This window comes from Thrips palmi, unplaced genomic scaffold (assembly GCF_012932325.1).
Source record: "Thrips palmi isolate BJ-2018 unplaced genomic scaffold, TpBJ-2018v1 HiC_scaffold_5, whole genome shotgun sequence".
NCBI lineage: Eukaryota > Metazoa > Arthropoda > Insecta > Thysanoptera > Thripidae > Thrips > Thrips palmi.
The window spans coordinates 3,840,896-3,862,449 of record NW_023144632.1 but is presented as its reverse complement, the minus strand read 5'-3'; the positions used below and the strand labels follow the sequence as shown (position 1 = coordinate 3,862,449).

The 21,554-nt window shown below is 45.5% G+C and overlaps 3 protein-coding genes across 3 annotated transcripts; 1 reads left to right on the top strand and 2 right to left on the bottom strand.

Annotated features, from left to right (window-relative positions):
- Nucleotides 1-15: 15 nt before the first annotated feature.
- On the bottom strand, nt 16-9,079 carry LOC117650773. Its single transcript, XM_034394375.1, has 4 exons — nt 8,630-9,079; nt 1,922-2,187; nt 205-422; nt 16-96 (listed from the first exon to the last, which is right to left on the bottom strand). The coding sequence occupies exons 1-4, from the start codon at nt 8,881-8,883 to the stop codon at nt 16-18; spliced, it is 819 nt and encodes a 272-aa protein (XP_034250266.1). The 5' UTR covers nt 8,884-9,079.
- A 1,347-nt stretch (nt 9,080-10,426) lies between these two features.
- Nucleotides 10,427-18,764, top strand: LOC117651393 (zinc finger protein 184-like). The gene is made up of 12 exons (XM_034395403.1): nt 10,427-10,686; nt 11,505-11,989; nt 12,068-12,741; nt 12,967-13,038; nt 13,123-13,265; nt 13,352-13,467; nt 13,558-13,753; nt 13,837-14,459; nt 14,566-14,732; nt 14,808-15,060; nt 15,146-15,376; nt 15,474-18,764. The coding sequence occupies exons 2-12, from the start codon at nt 11,555-11,557 to the stop codon at nt 15,936-15,938; spliced, it is 3,375 nt and encodes a 1,124-aa protein (XP_034251294.1). The 5' UTR covers nt 10,427-10,686; nt 11,505-11,554; the 3' UTR covers nt 15,939-18,764.
- On the bottom strand, nt 18,728-21,447 carry LOC117651402 (origin recognition complex subunit 5). Its single transcript, XM_034395432.1, has 10 exons — nt 21,288-21,447; nt 21,025-21,185; nt 20,702-20,873; nt 20,476-20,582; nt 20,189-20,378; nt 19,976-20,106; nt 19,607-19,746; nt 19,187-19,529; nt 18,980-19,089; nt 18,728-18,868 (listed from the first exon to the last, which is right to left on the bottom strand). Exons 2-10 carry the CDS (start codon nt 21,100-21,102, stop codon nt 18,823-18,825), a joined length of 1,317 nt encoding a protein of 438 aa, XP_034251323.1. The 5' UTR covers nt 21,103-21,185; nt 21,288-21,447; the 3' UTR covers nt 18,728-18,822.
- Nucleotides 21,448-21,554: the final 107 nt, after the last annotated feature.

Sequence of the window (21,554 nt, the reverse complement as noted above, 5' to 3'; positions counted from 1 at the left end):
TCCTGAGCTGAGTGGTCAACCCCTCGAGTAGCTCACAGAGACCCTATCTCTTGGCATGGTGCAAACGTGGGGAACTGCGCCCTTGAGGCGTGGATACTGCAAATTCTCCGCTTTCAAAGTCCGGTGGCTGAAAACTCCACACGCCTTTCGCACTTCCAGTGTGGCGTTCTCGGCTGTTGGTTTTTCAGCGAGGGCTGAGCTTACCTGGTAGACTTGCCGCGCGCTAGCGGCGCTGGCGGCGCTGGCCCCTGCATGCCCTGCATGCCCTGCAGGCGCGGCTTGGAGGCGCAGCGTGGCGAGGCAGAAGGCGCCGGCCCCGCTGGCCGGCAGGTCGTTGGCGGCCAGGCACTCGTCGAAGTTGCCCATCTGCCAGAGTTCGCCCCACAGCGCACCGCGCGGCGAGCGCACCGACGAGTCCCACACTGCGGCAGCAAACAGAACAGTCTCTGTCTCTCTCGCACTCACGAGACGTTCTTTAACGGTGCGAGAGAGATTCTCCGGAATCGTTCTGGATTGCGAACAGTGCTTTCATCCCTTATCTGTCCCACTGCGCGTGGACTATACTCTCTTCCTCACAGGGTGTTCCGATATCCGTTCCGAACAGGGCCGGACTGGCTCATAGAGGGCCCCGGCAGAAAATTGTCAAAAGGGCCCCTGCTCTCCCCTCCTCGCAAGTCGAAATCCTCTAGATAAATTTGTTACGACAACCCTTGTGATTTTCCCTGACTTCTGAAATTGTAGAATTGATATAATTACCCAGGGTTAGTTTCTTATGCTAGCAGCAAAACATTAGCAGCGGAAACTGCGAGCGAAGCGAGCTTTAAAATTTTTCTAATGCAATTTAAATTTTCTTTCAAATGACGAAACGAAAACATGCATATCTTTTAGTAAGCTGGTTCACAGCAAACTAAAACATTGTTGCAAGTTTTTCAGGAACCGACCTGGACCTGCTCGGAACTCATCGAGCTGATGATAGATTCGTTTCACGCGATTCCGCATTACTATGCGAGCGAAGCGAGCTAAAAGCCAAGGCCTATTGTGTGTTCAAAATGCAATTCCTGCCAGTTTGTAAGGGGGCAGCACTACGAATTAAAGGTATTTCGGGTCGATTTGAGGCCCAGCGGCCACAGAGGCCTCGCAACTGTAAGTTGGGGGGCCCGACAACGCCGGGGCCCCGGCATATTTTTCTGCCCAAATGCCCTGGCCAGTCCGGGCCTGGTTCCGAATGGGTGCGAGAGAGACAGGGCGATGAGGCACTCCAAACAACTCTGAATCAGACTTCCAGAAATTATCGCCCAGGCCTGCCAACTCCAGCGCCCACGGCCCCGGGGATCTCGAAAGTTGAGGGGGGGGCGCTGTGACTTCACATCGCTGACCTGCGCAAGGAGGCAGCGCGTCTCGCGGTCGCGGTGCTCGACACCTTCCGCTGCCTCCGCCTCTCTTCCCCCTCCCCCTTCCACAGTGGGCCAGAAGACCGGCGGGGGGCGGTCAAAATCCCGGACGCGTTTTGAGTTCCAGAGTCGCTACATGTGACTCGAACCCCGCTCGAACCGAACGTGTGATCCCACCAATGGATTCCCCTCCGAACGAGGAATCCATTGCACAGTAAATGTCTTACGGTGAAAGGCTGCACCAACATAATATGGTGGAGATTTTCTCCATAATACGAACGAAATTCGTCAAAATCTCTATAAGGTACAGTGAATTCTCAATGGTATGTTACGAAGTCAGCTGCACCACCATATTATGGAACATTTTCACCATAATATGGAGAATCTCCACTGTACAACATTTAGAGTGTGGTGGGACCACACGCTCGGTACGAGTCCTGTTTAGCGACTCTGGAGCTCAAAACGTGTTTACAGTTTTGGCCGCCTGCGCCGGTCTTCTGGCCCACTGTGCCTTCCTCTACTGTACTCACTCTGCACGGCCCACGACGAGAAGTTCCTGAGGCCCTGCAGGTAGGCGTCCAGGTCGCGGCGACACTCGTCCCGATGCGGCAGGCCGCTGGCGGGGGCGGAGGCCGCGGCCTCCAGGAGGCGGAGCAGGTCCAGGTCGCGGAAGAAGGGCCACAGGGAGGCGTCCCCCTCGTGGTCGTGGAGGTCGTGGTGGTCGCGGACGGGCTGTTGGCGGTCCGGTGAGCGGGCCGATCTACGCCACACGTCCGCGTCGACCGCGCCACACGGCCTGGGGAAGGGACATTGCAGGAAATAACCACAATGAAAGTACACATATTTATGGCAACTTTTTTTTTATCAGGAATTTAGTGTACTTTACAAGTGCAACAATTGTTGTACAAAGTACAATGGAACCGGCATGACAAGTGCTGTGCGGTCCAGGGCTCGTTGTGGTTTGTACAATTCTCGTTGTACTTTCTACAGTCCCTGTTGTACTTTTGTTGTACTATCTACACTTTTTCTTGCAGTGGACAGACAGCCGCACACTCGAAAATGAAAGGCGGTGATGTGGCGGTAGTCTCACCCTTTGCTGGTGGTAGTTGTGTCTTGGCGGTGCCCAGGTTTTACCACCTAAGAACGGCAGTTCAGATTTTACCGCCTTTGCAACACCTTGTGCACAGCCAATAGATTCGCAGTGTAGGTCCGCCCTGTTCAGCCGCGGCTCTTTCCGTTCGACGCAATCTGCACCTTCAAACTGGATTTCCATAGGCAAGGGTCCCACTGCCTGCTCCGGCTCGACTGCAGATTGATTCCTAGAGTCCACTTCGTCGCTCCGTCTCTCGCGCACCTCTACGGGACGCCCCATGAGTGCGAGAGAGACAGAGCGACTCTGGAATCAGCCCGCTCTCGGCTCGGCTCTCGGTCCCCAGGCCCTCTCGGCCCGCGGCGAGGCGCTCTCGTGGGATTCGAAGGCGAGCCACGACAGGGCGAGACAAAGTGGCTTCGTGCCGCCAAAGTGACGCCACAGCGGTCATGTCGCGTCATGTCGTGTCTCGTCTCACTTCCGCGCCGTGGGGTCCTTCCTCCCAAACCAGCAGACTGATTCCGAGAGTCGTTGCTCCGTCTCTCTCGCACCCATACGGGAGGCCCCATGAGTGCGAGAGAGACAGAGCGACGAAAACGACTCTCGGAATCGGTCTTCTGCTTTCTTCCCTGCCTGCAGTGCAGCCCACGCGGCGCATGCGCCAAAATCAAGGGACCCCTCACGCAAATGATTCCGGTGCCTGCACTGTGCAACCAAGTGGGGAGAACTTCACACTTTTGCAATGCGGAGGTGTGTGGAGTTTTCAGTCTCCGCACTGGGAAGTGCAGAGTTTGCATCCCTCACTCTTCAAGCGTGGAGTTCATGCGTCTGCAGCATGCCAAGAGGTAGAGGCTCTGCGTGAGCTACAGCATACTTGCAAGTGTGGAAACGGCAAACTCCAAACGTCCAAGTGGGCAGCCAGTGTGGCGTCCTCCGCACTCGGTTTGACAGTGCACTGTAGACGCCCCGACCTCTGTGCCTCCGTTTCGTGCACACTCGATGGACTTTTCCGGCGGCGGTAGATTCGTTCCGTTCTGATGCGTGCGTGGACGACGCGGACGTCGTGGCGTCCCTGGCTGTATTCCTCTAGACGGTCCTGGTGACAGGATAGGTGCCTTTTTCTGGAAGGAAGACTTTGTGACTTGATGTGGCGTCGACGCGGCGGTCGGGCCATGCGACACAATGACGCAATCTGCTTCATGCACCCGTCCGAGGAAAAAAACGGTCCCAGCGTTCGACTTGGCTTCCGTGCACGGACTGCCCCTCTAGGCCTGCCTCTCTCTAGGCCTGCCTCTCTAGGCCTGCCTGCCTGCCTCTCTAGACCTGCCCCTCCAGGCCTGCCTCTCTAGACCTGCCTCAGTCGGCTGATTCTGAGCACTGCTTTCGTCGCTCTGTCTCTCTCGCACTCATGGGGCGTCCCGGAAGGGTGCGAGAGAGACAGAGCGACAAGCAGTGCTCGGAATCAGCCCGCCTCTGTAGGCCCGCCTCTCTAGGCCTGCCTCTCTAGGCCTGCCTCTCTAGGCCTGCCTCTCTAGGCCTGCCTCTCTAGGCCTGCCTCTCTTGGCCTGCCTCTCTAGGCCTGCCTCTCTAGGCCTGCCTCTCTAGGCCTGCCTCTCTAGGCCTGCCTCTCTAGGCCTGCCTCTCTAGCGCCTGCCTGCCTCTCTAGGCCTGCCTCTCTAGGCCTGCCTCTCTAGGCCTGCCTCTCTAGGCCTGCCTCTCTAGGCCTGCCTCTCTAGGCCTGCCTCTCTAGGCCTGCCTCTCTAGGCCTGCCTCTCTAGGCCTGCCTCTCTAGGCCTGCCTCTCTAGGCCTGCCTCTCTAGGCCTGCCTCTCTAGGCCTGCCTCTCTAGGCCTGCCTCTCTAGGCCTGCCTCTCTAGGCCTGCCTCTCTAGACTCGCCTCTAGGCCCGCCTCTCTAGACCTGCCTCTCCAGGCCTGCCTGCCTGCCTGCCTCTCTCTAGGCATGCCCAAGTAGGCCGCCCAGCCGCAGGCGTGTCAGGCATGCCTCAGCGCCTCGCAGGCCGGCTCAGCGGTCGCAGTGTCAGCTCTGTCTCTGCTCGCCTCCCACGGCCGCCTCCTGCGTCAGAGGCATGCACGAAAGTCAGGACGGTCGCAATGAGCGTCGGCTGCAGCAGGAGGCTCGCGTGCCTTGCTGCTCGCGAAGGCTTGGTGCTGCGAACGCTGCTTTCGTCGCTCTGTCTCTCTCGCACGCACGGGACGCCGCGCAGGGCCCGCAGGGGTGCGAGAGAGACAGAGCGACGGTGCGCTCGGTGCGCCGCGCGGAATCAGCTTGCTGGCTGACTGGGATTAGGTCAAGAGCAAGCCGGCCACTCGGTGCACTCGGCCATTCGCCTTCACCTTCGCGGCGCCGCCTCGCCTCCGCCTTGCCCTTGCCGGCCTTGCCTGCCTCCAGTGCGCTTACAGTGTGCTCGCCGCGGCGAAGACGAGCAGCGCCTTGGGCAGCCTATGCAGTCAGAGCCCACACTGGTGTAACACATCACAAAAGCGCTTTGCTTGAAGCGTTCTGTCATCTCACGCGCTTTTCTTGAAGTGTACCTCGGCCAAGCTCCCTTTATCCCCACTGTTAGAAAAAATCTGAAAATTCAGACCACTTTTGCCAGACTTGGTGGTCTGAATCTATTTTTCAGACTTGTTTCAGACTGCTTGTCTGAAAATTTAGCCTTCCGGTATGAAAATTGCGACCTGATCGTCTCAGAACTTGAATCAAGACCAGCGCAGTCTGAAAATTGAGATGATTAAGTCTGAAAATTCAGACCAACCCAAGATTTCGTTTGTCCGCTAGATGGCGCGCATGTTGTGGAACATACCTACTTCTATTTAAAAGGCTTCTAATGTGAAAATATATTAGTTGAAAAGTTCCAAATTGACAAGACTTAATCGGCCATATGAGAACCATTCTCTGCTGCAAGATTTATCTCCGTAATATGGGTGGGAGTTGAACAATCCACATTTTAATTTACCTCTCGCGGGTGACTCCGTGTCGCCATTTCCTTGGGTGCACTCTAAATGTCTTACGAAGAAATTTACCATAATACGAAGGAAATGGCGCAAGCATAATACGAAGGTGGTTTTTCTTCGTATTACGAAGGTTTTTCTTTGTATCTTACAATGAAAAAGCTAAAAAGATTCGTATTACGAAGTAATAATGCTTCGTATTATGTTTGCGCCGAATTCACTGTAACATACGAATAAAATAGGTCAAATTTCATTGTAAGACATTTAGAGTGTGCCACAGGCCGGCCTCCCGAGAGGCAGGGAAAAGTGCAGAGGATCTTCTCTCTCAGCACAATTTTTCACTCAATGTTGTCCTCTCTGGAGGTTCACACACACCTGAGATTCTGTCTGTCATATTTAACGTGTCACGAACCTTTCAGTTAACAATTTTCATACAGGACTGAATTTTCAGACCACCAAAGTCTTAAATGTAAGACTCTCCAGTTCTGAATTTTCAGACCATCTAAACGGTCTGAATTTCCAGACCTCTCAAGTCTGTTAATAACTTCTGACCAATTTAGTCTGAATTTTCAGACTTTTTTTTAACAGTGCCTGCCTCGCTTAGCCCTACAACGAGAACTGTGCATGCAAAAGACAACGAGGCCTGGACTGCACTCGTCATGCCGGTTGGTGTGCGGTCTAGACCACCTTTGGTGTGGTCATTGCATGCACTCCCAATTCCCTACTGAGAAATGCCGTGCAGTCATAATGCTGAGCTTATTCTCAGTACTTTACGGCACAAATCTATCATAATACAGAGAAGTTTGTTCGTAATATGAAGAAACTTGTCACCTTATTAAGAACTCTTCACCATAGGTTACTATCCTTGCTGCGCAGTCAAGCTTTTTGCTCGTATTACGGAGAAAAAGCTCAATAGAATGGGAGTGTGGAAAGGCAACACGAAACGTGGCCAAACGTGGTCTAGACCACACCAACTGATGCGGTCAAAATGGCACCCATTTGACCACACCAGAGGTGCGGTCTAAACCACGTTTGGTTTCACAGTGCAGTGCGGATTTTAAACGAGCTACAAACCACCTTTTTTAAATTACAGAGTGCCGGAGGGGGCAGGCAGGGGCAAGTCGTGTCATTATTTGCCCGAAAGCAAAATGTCTCATCTTTGCGCAAAACCGCCGCGCGGGGAAACAGGTGTCACGGGTTATTGGCAGGGCACGCCTCGGCACGCCTCGGCACGCTGTGCACGACACTGTAGCAGACGTGACGGCGGGAGCCGCCTCATTCCGACCGCAAGGGCGACTTTCGGAGAGAGGAACCACTCGGGCGTGGCAGAATGGCGCCCAAGGACACACAAACTGGCTATATGTACTTCATTGTACGTATATAAGAGACGTAAGAAGAGACGTAAGACGTAAGACTCATACGATGCATACCATTTCGTCCGTATTACGTACTAAACTGGTAAAGCTAAGGCGTCACAAATACCATCACACACTCTACTCCACGTTCTATTGCACATAATAAAGCAATGTGCTTTCGTGATTTTTAACGGGGAGGCTATCTGCACTACTGCACTCTCTTGGACTGCAAGCCTCACAACCAAAATACTGTTATTTTTCACGAAACTTTCCGGCGGGTGTCCTCTTAGACAACAAACGCACAGTGGGCCAAAAGACCCAGTGGAGAAGGCCAAAATAGACGCTTTTTGAACTCCAGAGTCGCTACATTCTAAATGTTTTTGTACAAATTTTGTACGAGACATCACAGTTTTTTGTGCACACGAACTTTTCGTACAAATCTGTGCAAAATTTTGTATAATTTTTTACAAAAATGGCGAAAAAGGTGCAGTTTTCCGTACAAAAATTGTACGAAAATTTCGTGTGCACAAAAAACTGTGATGTCTCGTACAAAATTGTACATTACATTTAGTGTGTAGGACTCGAACCTAGCGTGTGACCCCACTCATGGATTCCTCGTTCGGAAAGCAATCCATTGGTGGGGTCACGCGTTCGGTTCGAGTCCCCTTTGTTGTCAAGATGTGAGCGAGTCAAGACGTAAGCGTGAACTGTTTTATTTCATATCCGGAAGAAGGCTCTGTGACGACATGACTACCAGCCTAACTATAACTATACAACACCCTTTAGCGACTCTGGAGCTCGAAACGCGTCTAGAGTTTTGACCGCCCCCACCGGTCTTCTGGCAAATCCACTGTGCGGCGGCGTCGCGGGCCATCGCGTGTTAGCTTCTGCGCGTCGTGCGGTGCGGTGATCATAAACCGAACGTCGCTCACGGTTGTGGCCGATCAACAAGGAGTGTGCCCGTCCCCAAGATTACGTGTCTAAAAAGCGGAGAAAATGACGAAATTGCCCCTCTCCTCTTTTTGAAATGACACTCAGTATAAAGCGAGGGGGTAACGCGGGTAACGACTGGTAAATTTCGTGTCAGCCGGATTACGGATTACCCCGGGTTATCCCCAAATTACGTCCGGATTACAACCAAAAAATTCCTGGATTACCCCGGATTACCTCCCAATTTGCTGTCAGCCGGATTCCCGAAGTCGTTGCCCCCTCGGTATAAAGAGCATCGCTTAGGCCAAAGGCGGGGTAAAGCAGGTAAAGACAGCCCCGCCAGCCGAATATTTGGCAATTCCAAGTGGATTACGCTCTCAAGTGTGTACCAGGTGGTCAGGAACCCCAAGACTAAATGAGAGGTATGCATTCCCGTCAGACACTGCTCCTTCCAGGGCAGAGGAGAATGGTGAGGGCATGTTTGGCGACATACTGTACCTCTCATTTTGTCTCGGGGTCCCTGGCCCACCTTAACATGCTTCAGGAGTGTACATACCGGGCATACTCGGGGTGAAGTGTACATATGCAGGCTTGCTTCAACCTGAAGCATGCTATCACTGCCTGCCAAACCAAATGTGAGGAACTTTACGGCTCCTAGTGCAGAGAAATTATCCCCACTTGAACGTGTTGGAGTAGCTCACAGAGCCCCCACTTGGCACTGTGCAAACGTGGAGAATTCCCCACTGGAACGTGGTGGAGTAGCTCACAGAGCCCCCACTTGGCACTGTGCAAACGTGGAGAATTCCACACTTGAAGTGTGGTGACTGCCAGTGCGGTGCGGGGGCCTAAAATTTCGCACCGCAGCATTACAGGTTTGTCGAGTGTCTTACTTGTCGTGACAGTGATGCGGTGCCGGCCCCTGGAGCACGGCGTCGTGCACGGGCACGGCCGGCAGTGGGTCCTTCGGCTCCTTGGTGGCGTTGTCGCTCGCTGCAGCCGGCAGCGGCGCGGCCAGGATGCAGGCCAGGACGATCATCCACGTCGCCACACTGCTAGGGCGTCGTCTACTCGGCCCACCCGCGGCGGTGGCCGTGGCCAAGGCCGTGGCCATGCTGGGCAAGAGGACCACCTTCCCTGAGAGCATCCGCGTGCAATCCGGTGGCGGCCTCGGCGGCCTCGGCGGTCCTCCCGGCAGACAAGTGTAGGCGCACTCGGCCTGACTCGGCCTGTCTCGGCCGCTCTAGGGCTCCAACTGCCGCAGCATGGTGCGGAGCGGTGCGGACTGCGGAGCCGCGGACAATCCGCGAGAATCCGCGACTCGAGACCGCGACGTCGGCGTGGCGCCGGTCTAGAGTCTAGGCCTGCCTAGGAAGCAGAGGACGCCGCCGCCGTGGCGACGCGGCGGTCAGGGAAGGCCCGTTCGCCCCGTGGGAAGGGGAGGGGGAGGGACCTTAGTGGCGGGCCAGGCAAGGTAACCGGCCTTAGGGCCACGGTGGCCACACATATACAGGGGGGGGGGGGGGTGATCTGCATTCCCCCCCCGTGATGTATGCAGCAAGCATAGCATGACATGACACTCCGCCCGAAAGTGGGCAAAAGGTATGACATGCCCTTCCAGCAAGCAATTCTAGAGCCGACCCGGAGGGCCCTCCAGGGCTAGAGCAGGTATAGTAGTTCCAGGACGATGCAGGGGCCTCACCGGAGTCTCAAAGCACACGACGTGCGGGTCCGACGGCTGGGACCTCTCGCTCGCACCCGTACTGTATTTTACGCCCTTCCCCCTCACTCTCTCATTGAGCTTTGGTCTTTTATCCCACCCTGACCCTTAAAAAAAAAGCGCGAACGCATCATCTCAGGAAGCGTGATAGCCATGGTCTCAAAGAGCAGGAGTAGCGCGTGGTTTAGGCACCCGCAAGCGCCTGCCAGCTAGGCCACCGGCCAGTCGCGCAACACACCAGTGTGGAGACCGTGGCCTACCTTGCCCCTGTGAAGATGACAGGGGCAAGGTAGGCCACCGTATCCATACCGGTGTGTTGCCGGCTGGACCGGTGGCCTACCTCGCAGTGCTACAGGTCAAGCGGTGATCATGGAGGACATGAGAAACAGGGAACAGGCCACAGCATTGGAACTGAAGCATTCGCCGTGTTGTGTTGAGGTAAACATTGGCCCGTTGGAGAGCTTTGCGCGCCGGCAACCGGCTCGCTGACACTGTGAAACTCCGACGGCCTGAAAGTGCTCCCAGTGTGCCTTTCCTGTTAGTGCAATGTCATTCGTAATTCGTGTCTGGGAGCACTGTTTTTTTTTTTAGCAGATGATACCTTAACACATTCAAATTATCTTTTTTTTAAAAAATTATTTTACAAGCGTCCCCGACACCCCGATGTCTTCGGCGACCTCATTTTTACTAAACAAAGATTGGATTTTGCAGTTCGATGGGTACAAGTTTCGTGAAAAACACGCGGGGAAACGGGAAAAGACGATCTGCGGTGGGAGGAGTAGGGGTTGTTGACCTCGCACTTAAATTTAAGTATCAAAACGACCTGTGAATTTCTCATACACTGTCCCGCTGTTCCGGTTCGTTCGCTGCGTCGTGCTCCGGTTCGATCGCACAAGCCATCGTGCTTGGCTAGAAAGAATTCAGGGAAAATGTGTGAGTAGCGCGTCGTGAAACAGAACTGAAGGGTAACTCCAGCACCCGATGGAAGACTCAACTAACTAAACTGACGGCCGCATCCGCGAGCGTTTTCCGGTTGCGTCTCTCCGAAAACTCCGAATGGAAGAAGAAGTTAAGAGGAGGAAGGGAAAACATGGCGACCATGTAAGATTTGTGCTCGTCTTCGTCCTCTGCATTTTCAGTTTAATAACACAACACTGTAACAATGGGCGCGTGAAGATAATGCAAACAAAAACCGCCAGGAGCACAATTTGTGTCCGGGTGGTTTCAAAGGTACGTATTCGGCTCCTGAAACTAGAAATAGTGAATTTTGTACTCTTCATTTGGCACTCTCCCCTCCCCTTCTCTTGGACAATTCTATCTACGACGATTCATTCGACTGCTGTGTTTAAACTATGACTTTGCAGACGAAGGTACTTATTTGTCATCTTCATCGTTTTTATCTGGCCATTACTTTTTTTTCGTCCTTAGCCATCAAGCTCTCAATTCTCTTAATAGATACCATGACCGAATTCCTGTGAATGGTTATCATTTTGGACCACTCCACTGTTCTTTTAATAATTAAGGAATTCTTGACTGCTTGACAATTTTGTACAGCGTGGAAAATTTTTACAATGGCTGGTTCCATTAGCTTTGTGGAAGAATTCTAGTGACTTAAAGCAAAAATACAAAATGCTAAAGAAACAAAAACAAAAAACAAAAGGAGGTGAACAGATGTCACTTGGGATGACACATTTTCTCCCTCCTTTGTATTCTTTTACTCTTCTGCCAATCTTCTTTGCATATTTAGTTCAACTAAGTACCAAGTGCATTCTAAAATAAGCTTTAAAGTGTAATACCACCCATTCTGCCTTTTGTTTTACCTGTAATGATCTACCACACATAGATTAAAAATTGTTGTAGGCCTTATTTCATTTCAAGCTTATGTCAAATTATTTTCCTCTTTTAAGAAAAACATTGTGGTTGCTTTCTTGCTCTGTCTCATATTTTTCTTGTCCAAATGTAAGGAGGCATTTGATAAAATGGTATTTTTGAATCAAAATGTGTTTATTCAGCTTCTTCCATTTTAATTGTTATGCTTTGTTTTACAGTTTTTTTAATTCATATAAAATCTGATGGTCAGAAAGGAAGGCAAAGTAAAATGTACATCAAAGGAATTCGCTGCCCGGTTTGTGCTGAACTCCTGCAGAAAGATGAATCCCTTCATGACCATCTTAACACGCACCCTAAGGAACAAGTTATTGAAGCATTGATACAACTGAAAGATGCTTTCAAGGATACCATTCCCTCCAGTTCATCTCAGGGACGAAGTGTTATTGCATCTAATGAGAGTTGTGGAGGCACTGAAGTTGACAGCCCGAGAGAGGTGGATGAAGTCTCGTTGGCAACTGATGAATCTAGTGAAGTAGATTCAGCAGGAGCCGTTGATAGTTTGGCTCCTGTAGCATCTTCTTCAAACCAAACTGTACGTCATCAAAGTGTACCTGCCACTGCACCAGCTGCTCACTTCATTCATGTACCTGTGGTGACAAGTGCTGGTGCTCCTTACAATGCAACACCAGCCCCTCCTACTCAAGTATGTGTCTGTGGTGTATGCCTTGTGAGTTTATTTTTTGTTGTGCCCTATTTTATCATCACATTTCATTGATTTCAGGCACCACTGATGCTCTTCAACCATTTCATGTGTCCTACCGATGAGAGTTCAACAGCATCAAATCTCCTGGAGGCAATTCGTCCATTGCAGCTTGTAAACAATGGCTCGAGACCACGATTCAGTATTATTCAAACTCGACCTCAGACCCCACCTCAACCAAGCCCTCAATGTCTTCCTCGAGTAAAATCCCAGCCTTCATCTCGTATAGTATTCCTACCCTCAAGTCAAACATTGCAGCGGCAAGATGAAATTGTTTCTCAAGAAGATGCAACTGAAGCTGTGAGAACTTCAGATACAGAACAGCTCGTCCATAGAAGTGAAACTGCTATTCGATTGTGTGACCTAACAAAGGATGAATATCACGATGGAGAGGGTGGCCGCTTGATTATTGATGAAGAGGTTGAGTCCTGTAGTAGCAGTTCCAACGCAACTCAAGAACTGCAAGTTATTACTGACCATCCATCTAGTTCCTTAACTGGACTCCAAACGCCTCTGGAAAAGGAAATGCTTACCCCTCCCAAGAAGCGAAGATGTCCAGAATGGAACGACTTGGGCTCCCCTGGAGCTCATTCCACAAGCAGTATAGAAGGTGTTCTAAGAGTCAGATCGGACCTCAGTATTTCTCCTTCACCTCTCCCATGTATCTCAGATGCTGAAGAAAATTCGGAAGAAACGTGAGTATTTTTTCATTGAAGGCAGTTTTTTCTTTCTCGTTAGGTAGTAATTCAAGAATATTCCAAAGTCAAAGTCCTGCTATGGACAGCAGAAAGTTATGCAGTTGTGACTCTTGCATTCAGTGCCTTGGACTTATTAGTTAGCACATGTTTATAAATACATACGTGCAACATTTTTCATAAAATGTGTTTTGAATAAACTTTAACTGATTTTGTGACTTACAGGGACTCCTCATCTATGAAAATCAAAATGGTGCTGCATGGAGCTACTGTAGAAAATAAAACCAAGCTTCATCTGTAAGATTTGTCTGTTTGATTTGCTTAACTTTTTGGCCATGATACAGTATTGATTGATTGATGTGTTATGTGTTAATTTTTCAGGTATAATTCAGAGAGAGGCAAGCATGTGATTGACAGCGAAGATCCTCCAAGTGTGATTGTTGGTGATGTGTCAGGAATTCCAAGACACTTGGCTGGAAACATTGACGCCGAGTTTCGAGATGAGTGTTCCCTTGGACGGCCAGGTTATTATTATTATTGTTATCTTAAATTATTTACATGTAGTTTTCAATGCTTTAAAATTTTAATTCCATGCTTTCAACTTATTTAGATTCTGGACCTTCATCCCCCCTTAATATTCAAACTGATGAGACAATGCCACCACGGGGCGAGTTATCAGAACAAGAAAGTATCGGAGGAAATAGTAGCTCTATGTGGTCTGTGGCGGTATGGTTCTTTCCTTTGATTTTTGTCAATGCTAGTGTGTAGTGTAAGCTGCTTTCCCCCTCATTCACTTCAACATTTTTCCCTTTCCAGCCTTACCGTACTTACCGAGAATGGCCTTCTCCAGTTGTTGCATTTGATTTGACGGCCAGAGAGAGCTGGCCTGGATCAGACTTGTCTGATAGTGAAGACAATAGCAATGTTGCAGAAACTGCAAAGTTCTCAACAACACCTTCATTTTCCAATACACTGCATCCGTTCCTTCAGAAAACATCCTCAGAAACTGAAAGTAAGTTCTCAGAAAATTTCCAACTTGCTTATGCTTAAATAATCAACAAACTGTCATCATCTTGAATTCTTTTGTTTTTACAGGTCTTTTCTCCTCCCACCTCCATCCACAAAATCATAGAGATATCCAAGAAAATGATAAAAATGCTAGCTCAGTTTCTAGCATTGTGAAAAGTCCTAGAAACAAGGCGGTTGACCTTGCCTCTTCAGCAGAAAAAGTCAAGAAGGCCCCACCCAAGCCTCGTCAGTTCAGGTGCAAGGAGTGTCCTGAGATATTTAGCTCCCTGAAACTTAGAAGACTCCATCCCTGTGATCAGAGGAAGATTACAACAACTGTAATGAGATTGGACACCGAGATCAAAGGAGCCAATGAAGGGAACATCATAGCTTCCACATCATCCTTCCAAGAAGGGGAAACTTTAATCCCATTAAAACAAAAGAAAAAATACCCTCGTAAACCAAAAGCAACAATCAAGAATGAAGTAATAGTGAAAGACCAAGGATCATCAAGCTTTGATGTTCAGTTCCGAATCAGTAAGACTGAACCTGAAGACACAGCTGAATCAAAGACTAATCCGGAATCCTTGATAGATTTGCCGGCAACTACTTCATATCAAAGCTCCACATTTGAATCCACTTCATCAGAAACACGTATAGATGCATTAACACATGGTGTTCTCCCATATCAGTGTCAAAAATGTGGTGAAGTGAGTTATTTCTTGTCTATTTCACTACACAAGTTCTCTGTTATCCTAATCATAGTCTTTCTTTACCTAATTTACTTAACTTTATCATTGCATATCTTATTCATAGGTTTACCACAGTGCTAAAGCTCTGTCTCAGCATTTGACCAACAAGCACAAGGTGTCAAGGTACCAATGTGCCACTTGTAGTGAATCATTTCAAAAGGAACAAGGTTACTTGGAACATCTTGTTGTTCACCCATTGGAATGCCAATTGTGTGGTAAAACCTTTTTGAGGTAAGTTATCTTTGCAGTAAAGCCCTAGTTGCTCATTACCTCATTGCTTCATTGACTAGCTCCTTACATTTTCAGACGAAAATACTTATCTCTTCACATGAAGTGGCACATGGAAATAAAGCCTCACAAATGCCAATCTTGTGATAAATCATTTGTAACAAGACAGAAATTAGATGAGCACATGAATACGCACACAGGAAACGCTCCAATAACGTGCTCTACATGTGGAATGGTATTCAAAAGATATTCAAATCTCATACAACACCGAAACCGACACCATCTCAATTTGAAGCCTAAAAAGAGAGATTATGTGTGCCATTGTGGACAGGTATGACTTGTATCAGATTGTCACGACACAAACATTCTATGACTGCATATGGATGTGGAGTCTATTGTTTCTGTGTTTGTTCTAGGTTCTTCCATCAAAGAAAAAGTTTGAATGGCACAAAGAAATACATGACGAGAAACCAAAGTCTTGCCCTTATTGTAGTGATAAGTTTGTTCACACTATGAGTTTAACTCGCCATGTTAGGAGAGTTCATGATACTCGTTATGTTCCAAAGAAAGAACGAGAGGGAGAAAATGTTGAGTGTCCAGTTTGTAACCAGGTGTTTTTGAAATCATCTCTTAATACCCATTTAAAGGTTGGACCTCTTTCATATTAAAATTTTTTATTTTTGTTTGGTTGCACTTAAATTGAAATATTTAAATGATTTACCTATTTAAATTTCTTCCTCACAGATGCATTCTTCTTCACAACGGTTTCCTTGCCACATCTGTGGTAAAGATTTTACTACCAAGTGGAACTTACAGCTCCATCGTTGGATTCATGCAAGCCGCTCTTCTAGACCTTTTAAATGTACCCTCTGCAAGGCCGCCTTTGTAAGGAAACAAGATCACACTTCGCATATGAACTCTCATAGAAGTGTTCGACCATATACATGCAACCATTGTGGTTGTCAGTTCATTCGTAAATATAACTGTATTCGACACATGAGAGAACATGAAGAAACCAAAAACTTTGCATGTACTATTTGCAACAAAACCTTTCATCGTAATTATTACCTGACTGATCATATGAGGACACACAGCAATACACGGCCATTTACCTGTCATATATGTGGCAAAGCTAGTACCTGTAAGTCAAATCATAACCGACATCTTCAAATTCACCATGCCAGAGAGCCGCAGAATACGGAAATTTAATTTTAACCTATTTGTATAGGATGTTTTAAAAGTAGACAATTGCTCTGAAACTTGCCTTATACAGGAAGATTTTTTTTTTTTAATCTTCTTTTTTTTGTGATATGACTTTTTGATTGTGGCTGCTGTAATCCCAAAGCTTGATCCAATACCACTGAAGGATTAAGCTCTTTGTTCCATCTAATTAAATCAAAATATTGCTAGGAAATTCTTCTTTTTTCCTAAATGAACCTTTAGCTTTTTGACAGTTTTACTCACTGTAGATAGCAGTAGTGGGCCTGTGTTTTAGGCATTTATTCAATGCCTATTCTAATTGTTTCTGAAAGGCATTCTGCATTGTGTGTGATTTGTTCAGATTGAGTTACATGCTTTAAGAAGTAATAATGGTACTTTTGTACCAGAAATCTTGTTGGTTTGGACTGTTTTTCTATTTGGAATTTAATGTGTTTGGCTCAGCTCACAAGGGAACACATTCAGCCCATGAACCTTGATTTTGTTCCAAATTTAAATTTATCATTGACTAGCCTTAAATTGTAGATTGATAATGCACACCAAAGTTGGTGCTAGGGGAATTTTCAACCCCTCCCTCCCCAATGTAATTGTTTCCTAGCCTAACCTTCCATCCTTTAGGCATAGGACATAATCAAAGCTTCCTCCTCTCTTCCTCCTTGGTGATTATGTAACATGTGGACAACCCCTAAGTCACACCTTTTCCCATTTTTTTTTTGAAATCTTAAAACAGGGTAAAATGGTACTTGCAATGCCATGTCAACAGCATGCTTTTAGATAAATTAAGAAGCTGTATAAAAGGGGGGTATGGGCTGGATATGTTCCCTTGTCAGTTCTAAATCGATTTGTGTATCATGTGTCGTTGCCACAGGGTAATACTTTAAATTCCTTTTTGTTTAATTCCCCACGTATATTGTGGAGGTATGTCCTAAATTGAGCATATTTACCATTTTATTCTTTCTCACTTCCCGTCCCAATTTCATTGAAATTCAATGGCTCCTAATTCATGCTACAATTGTATCACATTTTATGCTGTGATTTAAGTTCTTATTATTATTCATAAAAATTTTAGGGTAAGAGCTGTTTTTATTGTAAAATGTGATTATTTTAGTTGTACAACGAGGAATTTTAATTGTGCATAGTAAAAATAAGTGTTCATTTGAAATTTGAATCTTGGTGACTACTGTATGCCCTTGTTATTTTGTTCCTCAACTTTCATTGAAACTTCAAGTTAGTTGATGCAAAAAATTATAAATGTATTGTGTATATTTCTAGCTGCCAGAAAATGGTGTGTCTGTATTCTGAAACAAAAACAAACTAATGTTGAATTTATGTGAGGGGCCGTCCATTAAATGCGTTTGGATGATTTAAGGACTTCGCCCCTCCCTTCTCTCTCCTCTTAACTTTACCATGTACAGATCTTCTGGGCTCTTATGTATTTAATGGACGCTCCCTGAAGAGCTGACTACTTATTGTATGAATCCATAACTGTTTTAATTGGTCTTTTAAACTTGTTTTGTGTACTGTACAAAAAACAACATTTATATAGAGATGTTTTGTTATTTGCGACTTGTACTCTTACATTAAGGCAAAGTCATATTTTGAGAATATACATGCAACCAATTCTCAAAACTTAAAGCACATCTTCTTTTAAAAATAGCATGTTGAAGAAGAGTTCTTTGGGCTTAAATTAGTGCTTTTTCCCTATTGGTCAACTTGCTGTAATTGAGGAACATGCAAGTCTTTAAATTTCAAACTTTATAGCAGGACAGAAATGTCGAGATGGTTGGCTAAAGAGTTACAGATACACTTAACTGTGCCAATTTCAGAGCCGTCACAGCGTTTTTTGATGGCAACAGACTTTCGTGAATTTTCCGATGTGGCTTGAGATGTGGACCATTTTAAAGCCATATTTTCTGTCACTGGTAAAGAAATTGAGCGGTCGGTAATAAGATAGTAAGATGGGGTACTTAGTTAAAAGTTCAAGTAGTTTCCGACAACAGAAAATAGTCGTAAGGTCTTTTACAATAAAGCGTGTTTAGAAGCATTTGAGCAACCTGTAGCACTGTGTTTTTTGGTGTTATGGGCTCAGTATAATTTATTTGAATATTTATGTTGTTGTTCCCTTTGTTTTGTGTTAATTTCTTGAGACGTTTAAAATGTTCCACCCAGGTCTTGTCAAGATCTGCTTTGTTTTCATGTGTGCAATGCGTGAGGTCTAGGTCGATTTTATGTCATGTACAAAGGTGCGGTGTAATATCTATAAAAGACTGGTAGTTTTTAAACCATCACAAACTGAGTTAATATAGTGCAGACAAATACATGCGTTTGGTGGTGTTGGAACCAAAGGCTAAGAAGCACCGTAACTTTGATCAGCTGATTTGCATTTGAAGGGATCAATGTTTTCTCTGAAGAAGTGAGTTCAAAAAATTGTGATTCTGATGTCGATGTCTCCCAAAGTGTATGGCCTGTCCTGTTTTTAAGGTGCAAGGCACTATATATTTCCAGAGCTGATAAAAAGTCCCACTTTATAGTAGAATGATGATCTCTACTAAGTATTTGCCTGAATTGAAAACCAAATCAATATTTTTTAATTTCTTTACTTTCTTCTGAGCTTTTCACATTTTCTTCTCTGATTGACATCAATTTCACAAGGTCAAGTTATTTATAATTTGTCATTATTTTGCTCTGTATATTTCTTAGACAATGATTGGAAATTTAATTTTAGTTGGTAATTTGACTTTACTACTATGTAAGATTTCATTTTAAGAAAATAATATGTATAGACAAAATTGATTAAATGTTCTAATTACAAAAATACAATTTGCTGTCTGCATGTTTTCCCCCTCAAGCAAGCTTCCTTTCATAATCATTATTATTATTTATAATCCACTAGATACTTTGTGACATTAAAGCTTAAAGTCCTGCAAAAGAAACAAAAACCAAATCATAACCAACATGCTGGGAAAGCACATTTTGAGAAATAAGATAAACTGCACAACTTGCAATAATGGACAGTAAATGAAAAGGCTTACTTGGCAATAATGACGATGAAATCAAATCCTACAGCACACTTGTATTTGGGTGTTTCTAATGGGTCATTCCCCACTTTCAAAAGAAGTTGGAGTTCAACTAAACTCGTAATCTGAAAGTAAGATAATTTCATTCAATTTAATTTTACACTCATTAAAATAGTTCAAGATGACACAATAAACAATTAAAGAAAAGAAGATTTTCCAAACCTGTGTCAACAAGTTCACAGATATATGTGGCTTTTCCTCAATAATGGAATAAAATATGGCCAGAAGTCTTTCCAGATCAAATTGACGTGGACCAACTACTAATGAACTTATTTTAGTTTGAGTATTTTTTGTGCTTTTCTGAACTTTCTTTTTTGTCCGCCCACTCAGCTTCACAAAAAGTTTCTTGTCCTCTTTAGGAGAATTGTAAGATGCCAGAAATGCAGCAATAATAAGGTATTTCGCATAGTACGGCAATTCAAAACTAAGAGCAAATTTTGCTGCAGAGGACAAAGTGCTATGCTTGTCCATAGGCTTCATGAGATCCATATCAGATGAAAGTTTCCTAAAATGCAGGTAGTATTACCAACAGGTGAAGCACATTTACATACATTCGAGCAAGTGTTTGAAGAAAGTACTTACTCTGTTTCAAATCTCATGTAGATCAATTGTAATGAGGTTTTGAGATGAGGTGATATGTGTTTCCACAATCTTCCAGAATCATTCATATCTATTTCTCCTCTGAGAATTGGTTCACAGTACTTTGAAAAGTTTTCAGCTGCCTGTAAGTTGGAAATTATAATATGCTTTACTGTACCTGTTTTAATAAAGCACGTTTTAACATGAAACCTCTTAATAAATTCACTCTGAATTCAGAACCATAGATTTTATCTTTAAGTAATAGCAATTACTCCGTCAACTCAAGGGTGCATGAACATGTACATTTGGGGATGTTCAGGAGCAACTTCCTTTTTTTCTTTTTCAGAGTGAATGTGTTATTGAAGATATGACCTTATAACGCAATTCTGTGATGTCACGACAAGACCGCAAAAAGACAGCCACAAAAAGCTGCAGATAATTGGAATAAAAATCGGCTGGGTAGTCCTTTGGTTTATCTAGTGCCAGTATTTTCAAAATATCACCTGAAATAGATAGAAATGCAATGATAGAGTTCTTTCTTATACATAATCAACAAACTGTGGAATGATACTGGTATATGCTTACTTTGAGAATACTGTTGGAAAAATATTTGAATTGGAGGAGGTAAGCCACCCGGTGGAATGTATTTATCCCAAAGAACATCACTTACAAGAACAACACAGACTTTTTTCAAGCAGCTCAATTCTTGAAGCTGCATGAGGGCTGGTAATAAATTAGGACTCATATCTCGTAGTTTTTCACTACCTTCCAAGACCTGAGGATACAAATAGGCTAGTTAGCATGTTCATTCATTCTCTCTAACACACCAGACACATACATAACTGACTAAAATGTGTAAAGTATTAACTCACAATAACAACGACTTTGTCATGAAGATTCATTTCATCTGCCATGACCTTCAACGAAGTTAAAAACTCCATGACATCGTCACATTTGGAAGTTGGAGGTAAAATTTCACCTACAACAAGCATTACAGAAATGATAAATTTTAATGAGATAATTATGTCATAAAAACCTTGAAGTTCAACAGATTCATGGTCAAAAACATTGAAGGGCTAATTCTGAGTTTTCACTTACCTTTGATTTGAGATAAAATAGATTCAAAAATGAGGCGTGGTAAATAGCCTTCAACACAGTTGACAGAAGCATAATGGACCTTCAAACCATCAAGGACTTTATGAATTGTGTAAGATTTACCACTAGATTTGTGGCCAGATATGAAAATGCATTGGGGGATGCTTTCTTCTGGCTGATAATAGGATGGCAACAAAGAGAACAACTTGATAAGATAGAAAGGCGGCAGAAATCAGTTTAGTTATCTTTTTTAAATGGCAAGGAAATTTTTAGGATAATCCGTCACAAGCACATCAAATGAATCAAGTGAAAACTTTTTAACTCACTTGTCCCAGTAACGAAACTAGCTGCTTCACTTCACCATTTCTGCACAGAATGTCAAACGAGCTGTCCAATACACCCATGTCTATGAAGATTGAGGGCTTGGTAATTCTCAGAAAAGGTTGAGACAACGAGAGGTTAGAGAAATGTTTACATTTCTTCAGACCTGCAAATAAGGAAAACAAGAGCCGAAGGAGAACAGATGCAGGATGAACATTGCGGGAAGAGCCACAATAGTAAATATTACGCCAAAGCCACGGAAGAGTACCTTGTTCCAGATTAAAATTATTGACTTAGGGTGTTGGGACTCGGAGATCCCGCCACGCTATTTTATTTTGCCATTGGCACCAACAACTGGACAGTCAATGGACTATCTCCTCTTGTTTCAATCAAACGTGACAGAAATACGTGAAGGGATGGATTTTAAATAAAAACAAAGGCACAGAATCGCGTTTACATTTCCTTTCCATATTAAGACCAAACTTCCTAATTTTATGACTCGTTCAAGTTCGGTCTCGGACTTTGGAGGTTGGCT

Bases quoted from the DNA above. Each gene is read 5' to 3' on its own strand.
- LOC117650773 (XM_034394375.1), bottom strand. From the start codon at position 8,883: ATGCTCTCAGGGAAGGTGGTCCTCTTGCCCAGCATGGCCACGGCCTTG. The intron at 2,188-8,629 runs GTAAGACACTCG...TCCCTTCCCCAG, and splicing joins CCGCATCACTGTCACGACAA to GCCGTGTGGCGCGGTCGACG. The intron at 97-204 runs GTAAGCTCAGCC...GAGAATTTGCAG, and splicing joins GCGCGCGGCAAGTCTACCAG to TATCCACGCCTCAAGGGCGC.
- LOC117651393 (XM_034395403.1), top strand. From the start codon at position 11,555: ATGTACATCAAAGGAATTCGCTGCCCGGTTTGTGCTGAACTCCTGCAG. The intron at 13,468-13,557 runs GTATGGTTCTTT...TTCCCTTTCCAG, and splicing joins GCTCTATGTGGTCTGTGGCG to CCTTACCGTACTTACCGAGA. The intron at 15,061-15,145 runs GTATGACTTGTA...TGTTTGTTCTAG, and splicing joins ATGTGTGCCATTGTGGACAG to GTTCTTCCATCAAAGAAAAA.
- LOC117651402 (XM_034395432.1), bottom strand. From the start codon at position 21,102: ATGGGTGTATTGGACAGCTCGTTTGACATTCTGTGCAGAAATGGTGAA. The intron at 20,583-20,701 runs GTAAGTGAAAAC...TGCTTGTTGTAG, and splicing joins TATTTTATCTCAAATCAAAG to GTGAAATTTTACCTCCAACT. The intron at 19,747-19,975 runs GTCATATCTTCA...TCCAACTTACAG, and splicing joins TCACAGAATTGCGTTATAAG to GCAGCTGAAAACTTTTCAAA.